Source organism: Alligator mississippiensis, chromosome 3 (assembly GCF_030867095.1).
Source record: "Alligator mississippiensis isolate rAllMis1 chromosome 3, rAllMis1, whole genome shotgun sequence".
Taxonomy (NCBI): Eukaryota; Metazoa; Chordata; order Crocodylia; family Alligatoridae; genus Alligator; species Alligator mississippiensis.
The window spans coordinates 43245954-43260744 of NC_081826.1; the positions used below are offsets into that span (position 1 = coordinate 43245954).

Genomic DNA, 14791 nt, shown 5'->3' on the forward strand with positions numbered 1-14791 from the left:
GATCTAGAATCCCATACTTACTTTATCCACATCATAAGTTCTACTGTATCTGGGTCATAAAATTCTTGCAGTTCTGAAAGCTCAGTCATTATCCTAGGAAAAAACTGCAGGGAAAAGTCAAATAAGTCTCTTCCCTTGTGTCATTTTAAATAAAGTTAAGATATTCTGAGATAGAAGAGAATCCAGTAAACTATGTATAGGAAACCTTGTTTTCCTTCAAAGTATTATTTTCATGTAAATGCCTTCCCTTCACTTAGACAGCACTTGCTAGTCTCATACTTTCTCTCAATATTCCCTCAAATGCACACACAAAAATAAAGTTAGTTTTTACCCCGATCCTGCTACCACTTATGCACAAGTAACATACTCATCTAAGTTGCCCAATAGTGTGCATTGCTAGATAAGGTATTTAGTAACCATCAGATGGATTGAATACAACAAAATTGTAATTTTATGCAAATTTGGCATTTGTATTTCGAAGGCATTAAAATTCTTCTCTTCTCTTTTCTCAGAGCTTCGCATCCCTCCTTGTTAAAATATTAATGCCCAACCATTTTTTAAGAATAAATGTAAAATTAAAGTCAGTTCCTAATTGTATTTAAGAGTCACAGTAAAACAGAAAAATGGAGTAGTATTTTTACACAGTAAAATATTTTCATAATGATATACCTCATCACTGAACATGTGATACTTAAACAAATATTGTTTCAAATGACTAATTAAATTTTAATAACCTCCTTGCATAAATATATATAATGGACTAAATTAAATGGTTTAATACTCTTAATTCCAAAGGATTTACACAGAGATTGAATTAAAGCCCTTAAAGCAAAACAAAAAACCCAAGAACACCAAATTCTTCCCTCTGACTTTTAAAACATTAACTTGAAGCATAAAATAGTAAACTAAATTACAGTTACACTTTTACAGAAGAGAACAATTTATATATATACACACAATACTCTCTACTAATAGATTTATTCTCCTAAATGATCACAGCATAAATTTCTTTTAGCATAAAGTTATAGTTTCTGAGAAAAATGCAATATCCAGAACTTTTAACAGTTTTGTAATTTCTTTTTTCTTACTTTGATTTCTGTTTTATGATGTAAGGATAACAACTTCTTAATGTCAAGTTTCTTACCTTACAGTAGCTCAAAAAACCTTTTCTATATACATGTTCCACTGTGGCTGGGCAAAATGAGCCCTAGTTTTGTCACAGGGGCTAAGTACAGACAGTCAAAAAGCCCGAGGCTGAATTGATTCAGTCTCTGAAGGTTAGTCTAAGCTGCAAAGATTGAATCAATAAGCAAATGAACAGACATTCACTTTTGATTCAGGAAATGCAACCACATGCCTGCAGTGGCTCAGGTCAGAAGCTGGGGGGCACTAGAGCACAGCTCTCTGGCACATAGCCAACATGGGCTGTTTTGTTTGCTTCCTGTCCCCTCACCCCCCAGGTCTCTGGGATTTCCACTCCAGAATCACACCAGCAGGACTCTTCAGGGTTGCTCATCACTTCCTCTTCCTGCTTCCAAGTGCCTCTGGGATTTGTAGTCCACAGTCACAGCCAGCAGTAAGTTTAGCAGGGCAAGGAAGCTGTACTTGGGGCAAAGGGAAGTTTAACTCCCCTCCCTAGCCCCAGACTGCAGGTGGGGTTTGCTTGGGGTAGCCAGCCCTCACTGTTCCAGAGAGGGAGCAGAGGGGGCAGGGCCAGCTCTGCTCTCTGGAGCAGACAGAGCAGCCCAGCCCAGGAATGCAAAATGCTAGGATGGTGGGAGACTGTGATTTAAGTTGAACCAGGAAGGGGTCTGGGACAGAAGTTTCATAAACCAGTTTGACCTAAATCAGTTAAGTCTGATATTACATTCATCCGGGTTTATCTTAAACCAGTTTCAGCCATTTTGAAACTGGTTTATGTGCACTGCGCTTCTATTCTGTTACAGGTTTAAACTAGTTTTTGATAACTTAAACCGGTTTATGTCTAACTTCTGTCCTTAGCCTTTCTGACCAGCAGTACCTACATAGCACACTAGCACCCTGAAGCTGCTTAGTGTCTGCACTGAGAGCATAAAAAGGCAGAGCACACTAACCATCCCTGTTTCCTTTCAACTGTAGAAATTCATGAAGATGGAAGAAGCAGGAAAAAAGGGTGTATATGAACAACGCATTCTGAAAAATTCTGGTTACTTTTGCAGTACTTTTCATTTCCCTCCAAATGATCTTCTATAGGCACATTCCATTTATGATTGACTAACACAGTAATCAAAGTTCATTTGGAGGTGGGAATCTCAGAAACTCAGGGGAAAAAGATTGAAACACTGCTTTACCAAATGCAATTTCCAATCTGGAAGCTTCAGATACTGTATAATGTCTAGTGAACCTGTGGATAGAGCTTCAAGTGGCCCTTACGGTGGACTCTCAAGCAGTAATAAGAAATAAAGTATTTCTTTGTGCTCAGAAATTATATCTGGATAGTAAGTTGATAACTGTTGAACCTAAATAACAGGCTTCTGGAAAAGCATGCCTCACAACCTAATGAATCTGCTTTCACTCATCAATCATTTTTGTCGCTCTCCGCTGGACTCTTTCAAATTTGTCTACATCTTTTAGGGTCGTTGGTTGTAGACATGTTGGTCTAAGGACATAGGCAGTCAAGATTTTTTGGGTAGATGTGATATCTTTTATTAGACCAACTAAATAGTTGGAAAAAAGTTATTTGCAAGCTTTTGGGTATAAACACCCTTCTTCGGTCACTGGGAGACTGCTGTTGTTATGAGTTCTCCAAGGTAGAAGAGAAGCTAAAGTAAACAAGAAGTCTACGAATATGCAAATGAGCAGAAGTTTGGAGTCTGACATGCAGACTCAGTCCTTTCCTAGTACAGATGGGCAAAGTCAATGGGGCAGCCTGAATGGGAGAGGCCAATGAGTAAGGAAGGGCAGTACAGTCTGTCAGGGTACTTATTTCTGAATGGTTCATAACATGGCCATACTGGCACAGACAAATAGGGTCCTTGTGGCCAAGGTATTAGGAATCATGGCCCATGATATGGGTAGTAAGTGTCCCAGTAACCTATCCCAAGATTATTTTCTAGATTCCTTATGAGAAATGGGGACAGTGGGAGAATATGCAAATATTTAAAAACCTGGCTACTGCACAACGCACTAAAGACATGCTCAGCTTTTTATGCCCTTTATGCAAAAGTACAATGAGCATCAGGGTAAATGTAAGCTATCTGGTTACACTTGCCAGAGCCTTTAAGTCTGAGCCTGAAAGACACACACATTCATTCCACCAGTAGATTGTGCATATAGACAATTAATGGAGAACTGGAATTGCAATATATGGAGCCCTCTAGTGTCCAAACGCTCAAAACATTTTTGTTAGGAGAATTTCAGGGACAGACCCAGCCAATTGAAAAAATTATAACATTTACATTTAGCAAGTTTTGGAAGCCACTGTGCTCGTCTCAGAGTGCTTATTACACTGACAGAATACAAGGGAAAAAATTACATCATACTACATTTAACATCATATCAGAACTTCAACTGCTAGCCATTAGAATCATACACCCCTACAAACATTAAATTACTGGGGATAAGAACAGCTCTGATGCTGGATTTTTTTTTAACTATTACTATAAATTTTTAAAACAACTAGATTATTTGAAACTTATCTCATTATGTACATGGTTTACAGGTTATAGATGCTGTTGCATATGCAAACCATCAAGTACTTGAAATTTTAAGCAGCTGCTAAGAAATAGCTATTTTGAACTCAATTATAGAACTAAACATTTACTTTAAATAAACAAGAACAGATCTGTTTCTTTCTTCTTATATTATTTGAGTATTATAGTATTTGAGTATTCTTTCTTATTATAGTATTTGAGTACAGTATTTCCATAAAGAGTTGGAAATGAAAAAAATCCATCTTTAGTTGATGGGATGTCCTTAAAAGAAACTACTGTTTTCTGTAATTCTACCTTCAGTTAACCTTAGCTACTCACTGAATAAGAGCATAGGATGACATGCTTATACGATATTCTAATTACAATAGAGAAAATACAGTCAATCACTTTATAAATTCAGTAATGGCATTTTGTCTTTAGCTAAACTAATATAATGTGAATCATCATGTAAAGATGATGCTATAATAATAACAATAACAAAATGGTATAATTATTGTTGTAATGAAATATATTAATATTTTATTATTATAATTAAAACCTGGTATTATGATAATGTATCCTTATTAGCGAGGAATATATATAATTTTATTTAAACATAAAACAAAAATGTTTTAAATAATGGATACAGTCTGATGTTACTGATTATTTTATATAAATGTAGACAAGATACTCCTAAGACTTTATACTGTGCCTACAGCAAACACTTAATCAAAAGATATTTTCTTACCTACCTCTTTCCACAAGCTGAAACCTATTATAGTGGGGACTGCCATACTCAGAATAAGAGCCTAGAATATTAAAAAGAATAAATGATTAGAGACCACTATTTCATTTCCCACACATGGAACTACATTGACAATAGGAAAAATTCTGCAAGTCTGCCAGGCAAAAGTCATTGTGATCAGAAAAGAAATTGCTTGGTTAAACACTGAAGAAGTTAGCCCATTATAACATGAATAATAATATTCAAAGTAATTCAACAGACAGCCCAATGTGACAAAGCGCATCCATGAATTAGGAAAGGAAGTAAAAATGAAATAGGTCTCAAATACGCAAATGTAATGAAGGGATATGTAGAATGAACTATGTCAATTAACTGTTTTTTAAAAACTTACAGACACCCTCTCATTCATAGTCACAATAACAACATATATAATCAGTATTCCATCACACAGCACAATAACATTCCAATCAATCACCTTCCTCTTGATCAGAAGGAGGAATAGCATAAATACTGTTTTGGCAAGAGTTGTTAATAAGTGCATACAGTGCATCCTGTTGAGAGTTAAAATTGAAGTGCAATCAGCTAATTAACCACATAAAGGAAAGTGGATCTACCACAGAAGAAGAAATGCAATTTATAATTATATTATGGATGAATGAGTACATTCTTGCAAAAACTGTCAATTATTCTACAATTGGAAGAGCCTTGGCAACTCTTGAAGAAAATATATTTACACAGAAAGTGGCTTGTTCATTTTATACAAACATTAACTACTTATTCTTAAATAACGTTATAAATTGTTTTCAGCTTTAAATTGTAAATTGTTTTCAACCTTAAATAGAGGGATAAAAACATATGCAGATCACATCTCCTTCCTGCCAAGCATACTCAGCACCTTAGAAATATTGCTGAAAGAACTGAGAAACCCCAATTTTCACTATAACACAGATCCTTTGAAGTCAGGATGCCTTTCAGAGACTGTAGTATAAATGAATATACAACTAATCTGAACAAATCTTACTCTAGCTATCATTTCACTTGAAGATTTCTTACTCATACACAACAGTTAAATATGCATTTACCCTGCCTACCATATTTCCCAGTCTTTTGATTTCCTCCCACCTCCCATCCTCCAACTTTCATTTATTCACTGCTTAGAAGCGAAAAAAAAGATTTGTTGATTAGCAGTAAAATCTAGCAATAGATTATTGGCAACAGTTACTCACCAGTAATATCGGGTGCACAGCTTTTACTCGAAGCCACTTGAAAAGTGTCATCCAAAGCTCAGGAGAACATACACCAAATGCAGCAAGCATGCAAACATATGGAGTCCAGAGGTACTTCATGCTGGAAAACATCCCAAGAATCCAAAGATAAGATGCTGCATGTATTTCAACTGGATTATTTGATAAATAAACTTTGTCACCTCCAAACCTCTCTATGAATAACCCTGCTCAGGAGAATTCAGTCAGTTAAGGAGTTCAGTCAATTCAGGGTCAAACACTTAACAGAATAAGGAAACCTAAAGGAGATCTCGGCTTGCAGACCAAACACATGATTCTCTGCTGCAATCCAGAGCGCTCTTAAAAGTTCAGAAGTGCCAAGTAGGATCAAAAAAATCTCAGCCGAAGAAAATGAAATAATCCACAGAATTTGGGGGTGGAGGACCAAAAAAAAAAAAAAAAAAAAAAAAAAAAATCGAGCTAGTGAAAGATGTTAATTGTCTCATTTTTTGCTCTAGGGTATCTGATGAGCAATTACTATTACCCAAAACTGATGTTTGAATCCTCCAAACAGAAGAGTCAAAAGTCTCAACCATTTGAAAACAAAAGTTTGTTTGCTTTCAGAATCTGTAGTGTTCAGGCACCAGAGTGATGCATACAATAGGAACACCTATGATGTCGCATGACGGATACCACATACACCACTGTCTTTAGCGTTTGTCGGGCAGGCAGGAAAGATGGCAGAATCGCATCCGTCATAAACTATTAGACTATCTTTTTACAGTTATACTGTTGTAATATGTTTGCCTGACATGTTAAGCAATTCTCTAAACAACTAAAAGACACACAAGCAGTTTTTTTTTTTAATTTTGTTTTGCAATAAACCTTGTGCATCAAAAGAACGATGTAAGATTACAATGGAAAAAAAAAATCAGCATTTAATAAGAATCCTAGCTCAGCAGCTGAAGATGAACAGGGAAACATTTAAATTGTGTTCCAATTAACTTCTCAGATTTATGCTGGGCAGAGCACAAAGAAATGTGTTTAGGGAAGCCAAATACACTTCAGTATATTCTACTGAAGTTCACTCCATTACACTCAACAGGGAACGCTGGATGGCAAAATATTCTTTTAGAAATGGTCTCAATATCTGTGGAAGTTTGAGTGTACCATATTTAGTTAGCAATGCGCTAGCCCTTACAAAACAAAAATCTATACAAAACTTACCCTTCTAAAATCATTGCGAGAGAACCCAGTAAAAGTGTGTGGATGATGTGATAAACTATCTCTGGCCTCTCTCCGATTTTGCCATCTTCCAGGGTAACAGTTTCTCTGAGTGGTTCACCACTGCAGTTCGAGGGAAACAAAGCAGGGTTTGTCTTGCATACTATCACAAATTATGACTTCTATAAAAAGTGCCTGACAACTATTAAGCCTCTGGTGCTTCCTTCTTTTGTAATAATACTAATATTGTTTGTATTGTTTATTGACTCCCTGTGCTGATCTGTCTGCAATTTTTGGTAATTTCTTGCCAAAAAATTTGCACGTTTTTGGGGGCATGGACCATCTTTATGGTCTGTGTTCATACAGTGCTTTGTGTAGTAGGGTTCCAGTCCCCACGTGGGCTAAGTGCTATGGCAATACCTCTAAACAAGATGTTGATAAGCAAAATTTAATTTTCTAACACAGTATTGGTGTTAGGCCACAGAAGGGCAAAATACAGCCTATGGGCCGAATCTAGCCTGCCAAGTACTTTCATCCGGCCCGCAGCGTCCACCAACAAAATGTGCCCCACTCAGCCCTTCCGCCCGTGAGGGTAGGAACGAGGTGCCCACGTATACACACACTGCAAACTGCGGTGTGCCTACCGTGCCTACTGTGCCTTGCTCCCACTTTCATAGGTGGAAGGGCCTGGCCCAGCCAACACATAGCTTCCAGTTGGGGCTGCCACTGCTACAGCCCATGGGGACTTGCTCTGCGTCCCTGGTCTCCTGCTAGCTCCACACAGCAGGTAGGGAAGCAGCGAGGGTGAGGCTGCAGCTGCAACTGGGTAGGAACCCAGAGCATGGGGCTAGGGCTGAGGGCAGCACAGAGCCCATGCCTGGGGAGGAGGGGGGGCAACAGCAACGTGGAGCTCATGGGCAGCATGTGGGTGTGAGGGAGGGTGGGTGGGTGTGGGGACAACCTCCACACTCTCCCCATGGTGCGCAGCCCTGGCAGGCAGTGGCAGCAGCAGTATGCGGAGGCATTCAGGGTGCTTATGCCTAGCACAGGCGCCTGGCAGGGTGCGGCTCCAGCCAGCACTTCATATCACAGCGAGGGGTGCAGACTCCCCCAGGCAGCCTGTATCACCAGTACGGCATGGGAGGGAAGCCCCAGGTGCTAGAGCAGGCTGCCTTCCCTGCCGGGGCTGCACAACATGGGAGGGAAGTCCCAGCTGCCTTCCCCAGAGGGACAGGGAAGGCAGCTGGCTCCAGTGCCTGGGGCTTCCCTCATGTGCCCAGCAAATCCAGGAAGTGCCGGTGATACAGACTGCCCGTTGGAGGCTGAGCCCCTCACCATGATGTGCAGCACTAGCCAGAGGTGTACCCTGCTGGGCACCAGCATGAACGCCTCACCTGCTGCTGCTGCACCATAGGGGAAGTACAGGTGGGCACACCCCCGCACCCCACACCCAGCCACAACCCTCCACATATACACAATCTAAAACATATCCTATGCTCCACACACAGCCACCCCCCCACCTCCTCCTTACCATACACACCCCCCACACACATACTCCCCACAATATACAAGATTAAGAATTTATTTTTCAGTTATTATGCAATCACCTCTATATGCACTATGCAAACACAAATCAAATATTTTTTGTAATAAAATTAAAATATGTTACGTAGGTGTTTCACTTTTAGTGTATGATTTGTTTTTTTTCTGGTTCTAAGATGGCAACCACTCCCCTCCCAAAAGGAATATTTCTGTGGGGTAAGGGGAAGGCCTTCCAGAGGCAGAAGTCCAGAGGCAGAAGTCAGGGGTGGGACTTCCAGTCCCAGGTTAGTGACCAGTAAGCAGGGCACCTGTCAAGGGGCAGGGCTACCCCTTGTGGCCCTCGACAGCTCACCAAAATTCATTAAGAAGCCCTCCAGCCAAAATAATTGCCTGCCCATGTTTTAGATCAATTGAAAGTTACAGAATTACTGTGACTACATCTATAATTTAAGGTCAGAGAAAGGGGTGCAAGAATGCTTAACCTTAATATTACAAATCCCAGTAATACAATACCTACAGTGTTATTTTTACACACAAAACAAATTTTTCATTTCCCCAAGTAAGAAAATGAGGGTTGGGATGGTAAGGAAGAAATTCTAAGTCCATCCTTAAAAAATTCAAAAAAATACATCAGTACCATATTTACTTGCATACCACACACACCTTTCCCCAAAAAGTTAGCTTTCCAAAACTGGGGTGTGTGTCTTCAGCAGGGAAGTTGAATGGAGATGCTATAAGATGCTTCTTTTCTTTCTCTTCCCTCCACTAGCTGTATGGGGGAGGGGCAGAATCCATCCGGAGAGAACCAGGAGGCTACTGGGGAGTGTGCAGCAATGAGGTTATACCTCACTTTGATTCTACCTCTACCCAAAGTTTAAAAACCAACTGTCCAGCAGAAGCAGTAGCATTTCTATGCAGCCAGAGCTGAGGGCAGGGGCGACACATAGGGGGCGCATGTGTACCCCCTGAGCATGGCAATGCACCGCCTACATAAAAAGCACCGTCAGCGGCATCTGCGGGTGGTTTACGATTCCTGCTGGATGCTGCCAGTGCTGCTGGCAGCTGCAGCTGGTTGCCAACCCTTGGTCAGCGCTCGCCACCTCTCCCCCAGCCACTGACAGCGCCGGCAGCATCTGCAGGAGCTCCCCACTCACTGCCGCTGTGCACCCCAGCCACCGGGAGCACACCCCATTCATTCATGGCTAAGAGAGTCAGTTATCCAAGATTATAAGTATAAAGTTTGGCACTTGGGACAAAATTACTGCAGGCACAAATACAGACTGGGCAATGGCTGGCTAAGCTGCAGTACTGTAGAGAAGGACCTGCAGGGTTACAGTGGACCACATGCTGAATACAAGTCCATAGTGTGCTCTTGTTGGGGAAAAGAAAAGCCAACAGCATACTGAGTTGTATTAACAGGAATGAAACTTGCAAATCAAGATAAATGATTCTTTTGCACTATGCAGCGCAGAGGCCTCTCCTGGAGTGCTATGCCAGTTTTGGACCCCATACTTCAAGAAAGCTGTGGATATACTGGAAACAGTGCAGTAGAGAGCAAGAAAAAAATTCAGAGGCCTGGAAAGCAGGACTTATGAGGAAAGGTTGAAATAGCTAGGGTTATTTAGCCCAAAGAGAAGAATGAGGGGTGATTTAATAACAGTCTACAAATACCTAAAGTGAAATAATAAAGAGGATGGTAATAAACTGACAGCCCTAAAAAATACCCGCACTCTGCCGCCGCCTGCATTCCAGCAGCAGAGACAGGCAATGAATTGCTCATCAGGGAAAATGACCACAGAAATCACAGAAGGGCCCTTCTATTCAAACTGTATCTCGTATATGTAACACAGTTTCATGCTCTGATCTTACAGATTTATGTATTGATTGATGTAAGAGGAGATTTCTGATTTTATGTACATACAAATTCACATGATCTTTAATTCATTTTTAAAAAGTATTCCATTGTGATAAAGCTAGCTACTTACCTAATTCTCTTAAAGATGACCTGAGTTACAGAAAAAAGGCAGATAATTAAAACTAAAATATAGAAAGGCAATACAGATGATTGAGTCAGTCTCAGAAAAAAGTCTTGGGATGGTGCCTGAAGGGATTCTTGACACAGGAGCCAATTCATTGTAAAGTTCCTAGTAAGGCAAAAAGGTCACATTTAAAATAATAAGTGGTTAGTTAGCCTGTTCACAGGAATCTCAAATTATTTCAGAATCATGACAAAATATGTTCAAATAGAAAATGTTTTTGCAAGTATGTTTTAGAAAGTGTCACACTTTTGTCCTTGAAAAGTATCTTCTGTGATCCAAAAGACATAATTCCATTACATTTTAAAAGCACTTCTACATCAAGAACCCATTTTAAAAGTGTCATTGTGGGGGTGACAAAACCCTTATGTGGATATCTATAAAGCAAGCGAAAGAGAGTTCTAAGAAAAGGAAGCATGTTTATTTAAAAAGGAGAAAAAAAATAAAAAAGTTGTGCTGCCTTGCCTATAGATCATATTGGAAGCCCAGCGCAAAGCCAAAAAATAAATTCCCAAATTTTAATCCTGTATCTTAACCCCTTGGCTGTTCACCCTTCTCACAAAATAATTCAGCTAAAAAAATTGACAAAATATGGTCTTTAAGTATTGCCAGAAGTCTTTCATCTTCCACTAAAATGCAAAACTGGTGAGCTAAGCGGTGCACTAAATGTGTCCAGCTCTTTATCTCATGTACCTTTGCAAAGACTTTCATCTCAGTCCTCTTTCATCTTCTTTCTGAATCTACACTATACAGAACCAGGAGAGCTGAAATAGCCAGAATGAGCAAACCCTTACACTGTAGTATCATGTCCACTCTAGGGCCAGGTACAGATATTACACTTTTACTGATATAAGTGATCAGAAACCAGTCTAAACCCATAACAAAACAGAAGTTCAACATACATAGTAGACTGGTTTAAAAATGGTGGAACCCAGCCTAAGATAGGCAAACTGTGTGCCCCTCTCACCAAAGGACAAATGTGTATTCAGTTCACTACCAATCTAAACTACAGTGCTTACAGAAAACTGTACGGAAAATCCTCAAAAAATTGCAACCCATATTAGAAACAGACCCTATTCTTAAAAAGATCTTCCCAGAGCCACCCATCCTAGCCTTCAGACAAGCACCGAACCTCGCCAACCTCATCACCAGAAGCAAACTTCCTCAACCCCAGAACACACCAAAAGGATCCAGACCGTGCCAGGACAAGAAATGCAAAACCTGCCCCCACATCTCCACCACCTCCACTATTACTATGCCCCATAACAGAGCCATCAGCATCCCAGGATCTTACAGCTGCACCTCCAGGAATGTAGTATACCTCATCCTATGCACCAAATGCCCTGATGGAAGATATGTAGGAGAGACCAGACAACAACTGCGCACCAGAATGAACGCACACCGGAAATCTATCAAAGATAGAAACACCCAATTACCGGTGGGGGCACATTTCTCACAGGAGGGCCACTCTCTCTCCAATCTCTCAGTCCTGATCCTCAAGGGAAATTTACACAACACATCCCAGAGACGAGCCTACGAGCTCCATTTCATCAACCTGCTGGATACTAGAGATCAGGGACTAAACATAGACATTGGATTTTTGATACATTACAATCTGCCTGGCAACTGACTCCCCAGCCCAGCCCAGCCCCTGGCTTGTTTACTTTTCATTCCATCCAGGAAGAGCACGCAGCAACTGCTGCAGCTTCCTTAGCCTGACGAAGGGTTTTTGAACCCGAAAGCTTGCTTAATAACTATTCTCCAACCATTTGGGTTGGTCTAATAAAAGATATCAAATTCACCCAAGGAACCTTGTCTGCCTATGTCCTTAGACCAACACGGCTACAACCTAAACCCCTACAGAAAACTGCGTAACTTAGATTGATTCTGCCTCAGGCTCTCTGAATGTCTGTAACGTGGCCAAAGAGTGATGAGTGATAGCATATAGGGGCCTACAGCAAGCAACCCATAACTTTGGGCCCAGAAGAGTTCTAAAAATTTTAGCTGCACTGTCATCCTAGTAGCAATCCCACTACTGCTGACACTGTACTCAGAACCAGTGAATTGTGACAGATCTTGACAAGCCTTCTGAAATGCCTCAAGTGAGCAGAGACCAAACTCCTATCATTCCAAAGGAACACTGTCCAATTCCTTAGGGAAGACTCGTTTCTGTTCTGTCTTAATAGCGGTCTTAAAAGTAGTATTCCGTGTCTTGAAAGAAAGATAATCCCATGACTAAAATAAGCCATAAGTACAAACCTCTGTAAGAGGATGCACAGACATAATTGTATCAATATCAAACAATACTACATAAGGCTTATGTTGGTAATATTTATACCTGGACACTTCTGTAAATGAGGCTTGGCTCCCAGGATCTCTTGCAGGTCAATTCCCCAAGTTTTGCAATATCACGGCAGTACTGACATCTCATCTAACAAACTGCATCGATAGCATCTACCTTCAAGTGTCTAGTTCTGTGCCCAATCATTGTGGTTAAGGAAACACTTTCCTAAAAACCTAACATTTTCATCTCAACTTATGTTACCATCTTCCAAAACTCTTATTTGGAATAATTCCTTTGGTTTAGCTACCAAAATACTTTGAAGCAAATTTTAACTGGCAGGAAGACTTCTGTTTTCTAACTATGAAAGGTTAGCTCTGTGGTTTCACCTCATTATCTTGGCTTCTATTTTCAGCAATATTAGTTGGGGGGGTAGGATGTTTTCCTTGCTATCCATGGGAATATTTATATTTTTAAAAATCTGAAACAGAAACTTTTACCCCTGCTGAAATGCCACAGAAATCCAAGTTCATCCTGGACATGAAAAGTTTCTAACGTAATTTTTAAAAGTTTGGGGCAAGTAAAAAAAAAAACGTTTCCTTCCTAAATTCTTCTACAATAAACTTTACAAGCTTTCTCATTTTAACTCCTGTAGTCTTTAAAGTGATTTTAAATTCTGTGCATTTGAGACACCTGTAAATGAAAAACTCAAACTTACTTAGTTGTGTTTAATCCAAATTTTACTTCAAGGAACTTCAACAAATGTTCGTTTTCTTTATGGGGGACAAACATCTGAAAAAGCAATTTTGTGGAGAAAATTTAACACAGCCTGGAACACTGCCTTCATGTCCTCTTTTCATTCAGATTACAAAATAGGGTAGAGAATAATCACACGTTCCAAAATACAGTTAAAACAACCAATAACTCATAACTTGTTTGCCAGTCAAACCTTATTTAAGTAAGTTTTGCTTAGTATATAAGCTTATACACCTCACTTTTCAGGTATGCCAACCATATGGCAAGTTAAGAGTTGCCAGCCAACTTCCAGAACACTAACCAAGAGCATGGCAAAGACTGGTTTGCTAGCTCAGTGCCCAGTTTTCAAAGGACATGCCAGCTGACTTATCTAATCAGCCAGGCTCTGACCTAGAAAAACCACATCGGTCCCTTACCATTCAAATTCTTAATTCACTTTGTTCAATCCAGATAAATTCAGCACACCCATTCTGCAAGATCAGCCAGCTTTTCTATGAGCCCAAGAGCATAAGATTTAGGTTTAATGTGGTAGGAAGACAGAATTTGAGTTCTCTCAAACTTCTCAACAAGCATAACATTTCCATGTTGGTTTTCAGGATTTGTTTCTTTTTTCTTTTTTTTTTTTTTTTAAGTTTTATGTTAAGTACCACAATCAAGCAAAGTTTGGAGTCTGTTCAGGTTTGTCTACCTTGGTTCAGCAGCGGGTCTTGTGGAGAACCAGACAGCATATTTTACCCATCCAAGCCTATTGACCCAATCCACCCAAATTAGCATTCTTGACAGCCAAATCCCAATCCACCTTCACAGGCAAACTTCCCACTTAAGAGTGCATCAGCAGAGTTGTGTGTGCAGGGTGTGCTCAGACCTGTCCTCCCCAAGACCTTCTATCCGATGTAGTATAGACAAGGTCCTAAAGCAGGGGTAGGCAAAATACGGCCTGCCAAGCCATTCTATCCAGCCTGTGGGGCCCCTAAAAGATTTAGTAAATTAATATTTATTTGCTCCTTCTGCCTGTTAAAGACAGGAGCCAGGGGCAGTAGGACCCAGGGGGAGCTGGCAGCAGGAGCCAGAAGCCTAGCCCCACCCCACCCCCAGCCATTTCCCTGCTATTCCTGCTCCCGCCCTGCTCCATGAGGCTTCCGGCTGCATTGGGGGACCCGGAGCACAGGGACATGTGGGGGGTGGGTGCGCATGCATGTGTGCAAGCACATGCGCATAGGCAGGGGCAGAGTGTGTATGTGCTCGTAGGGTGAGTCCCACACACACACCCCACAATACACATGCACCCACAGCCCCCCCCGCACTGCAATACA

The 14791-nt window shown here is 40.5% G+C and overlaps 1 protein-coding gene across 2 annotated transcripts in view; it reads right to left on the minus strand.

The window, feature by feature from the left end:
• DPY19L4 (dpy-19 like 4) overlaps positions 1–14791 on the minus strand; it is a 65881-nt gene that overhangs the window by 31084 nt on the left and 20006 nt on the right. For both annotated transcript variants that reach the window (XM_006273944.4, XM_019495755.2), the window contains 6 exons: positions 13441–13514; positions 10391–10549; positions 6867–6986; positions 5643–5763; positions 4424–4480; positions 22–104 (listed from right to left, as the gene is read on the minus strand). In XM_006273944.4, coding sequence (XP_006274006.2) covers positions 22–104; positions 4424–4480; positions 5643–5763; positions 6867–6986; positions 10391–10549; positions 13441–13514 — 614 coding nt within the window. The remainder of the gene's footprint in view (positions 1–21; positions 105–4423; positions 4481–5642; positions 5764–6866; positions 6987–10390; positions 10550–13440; positions 13515–14791) is intronic.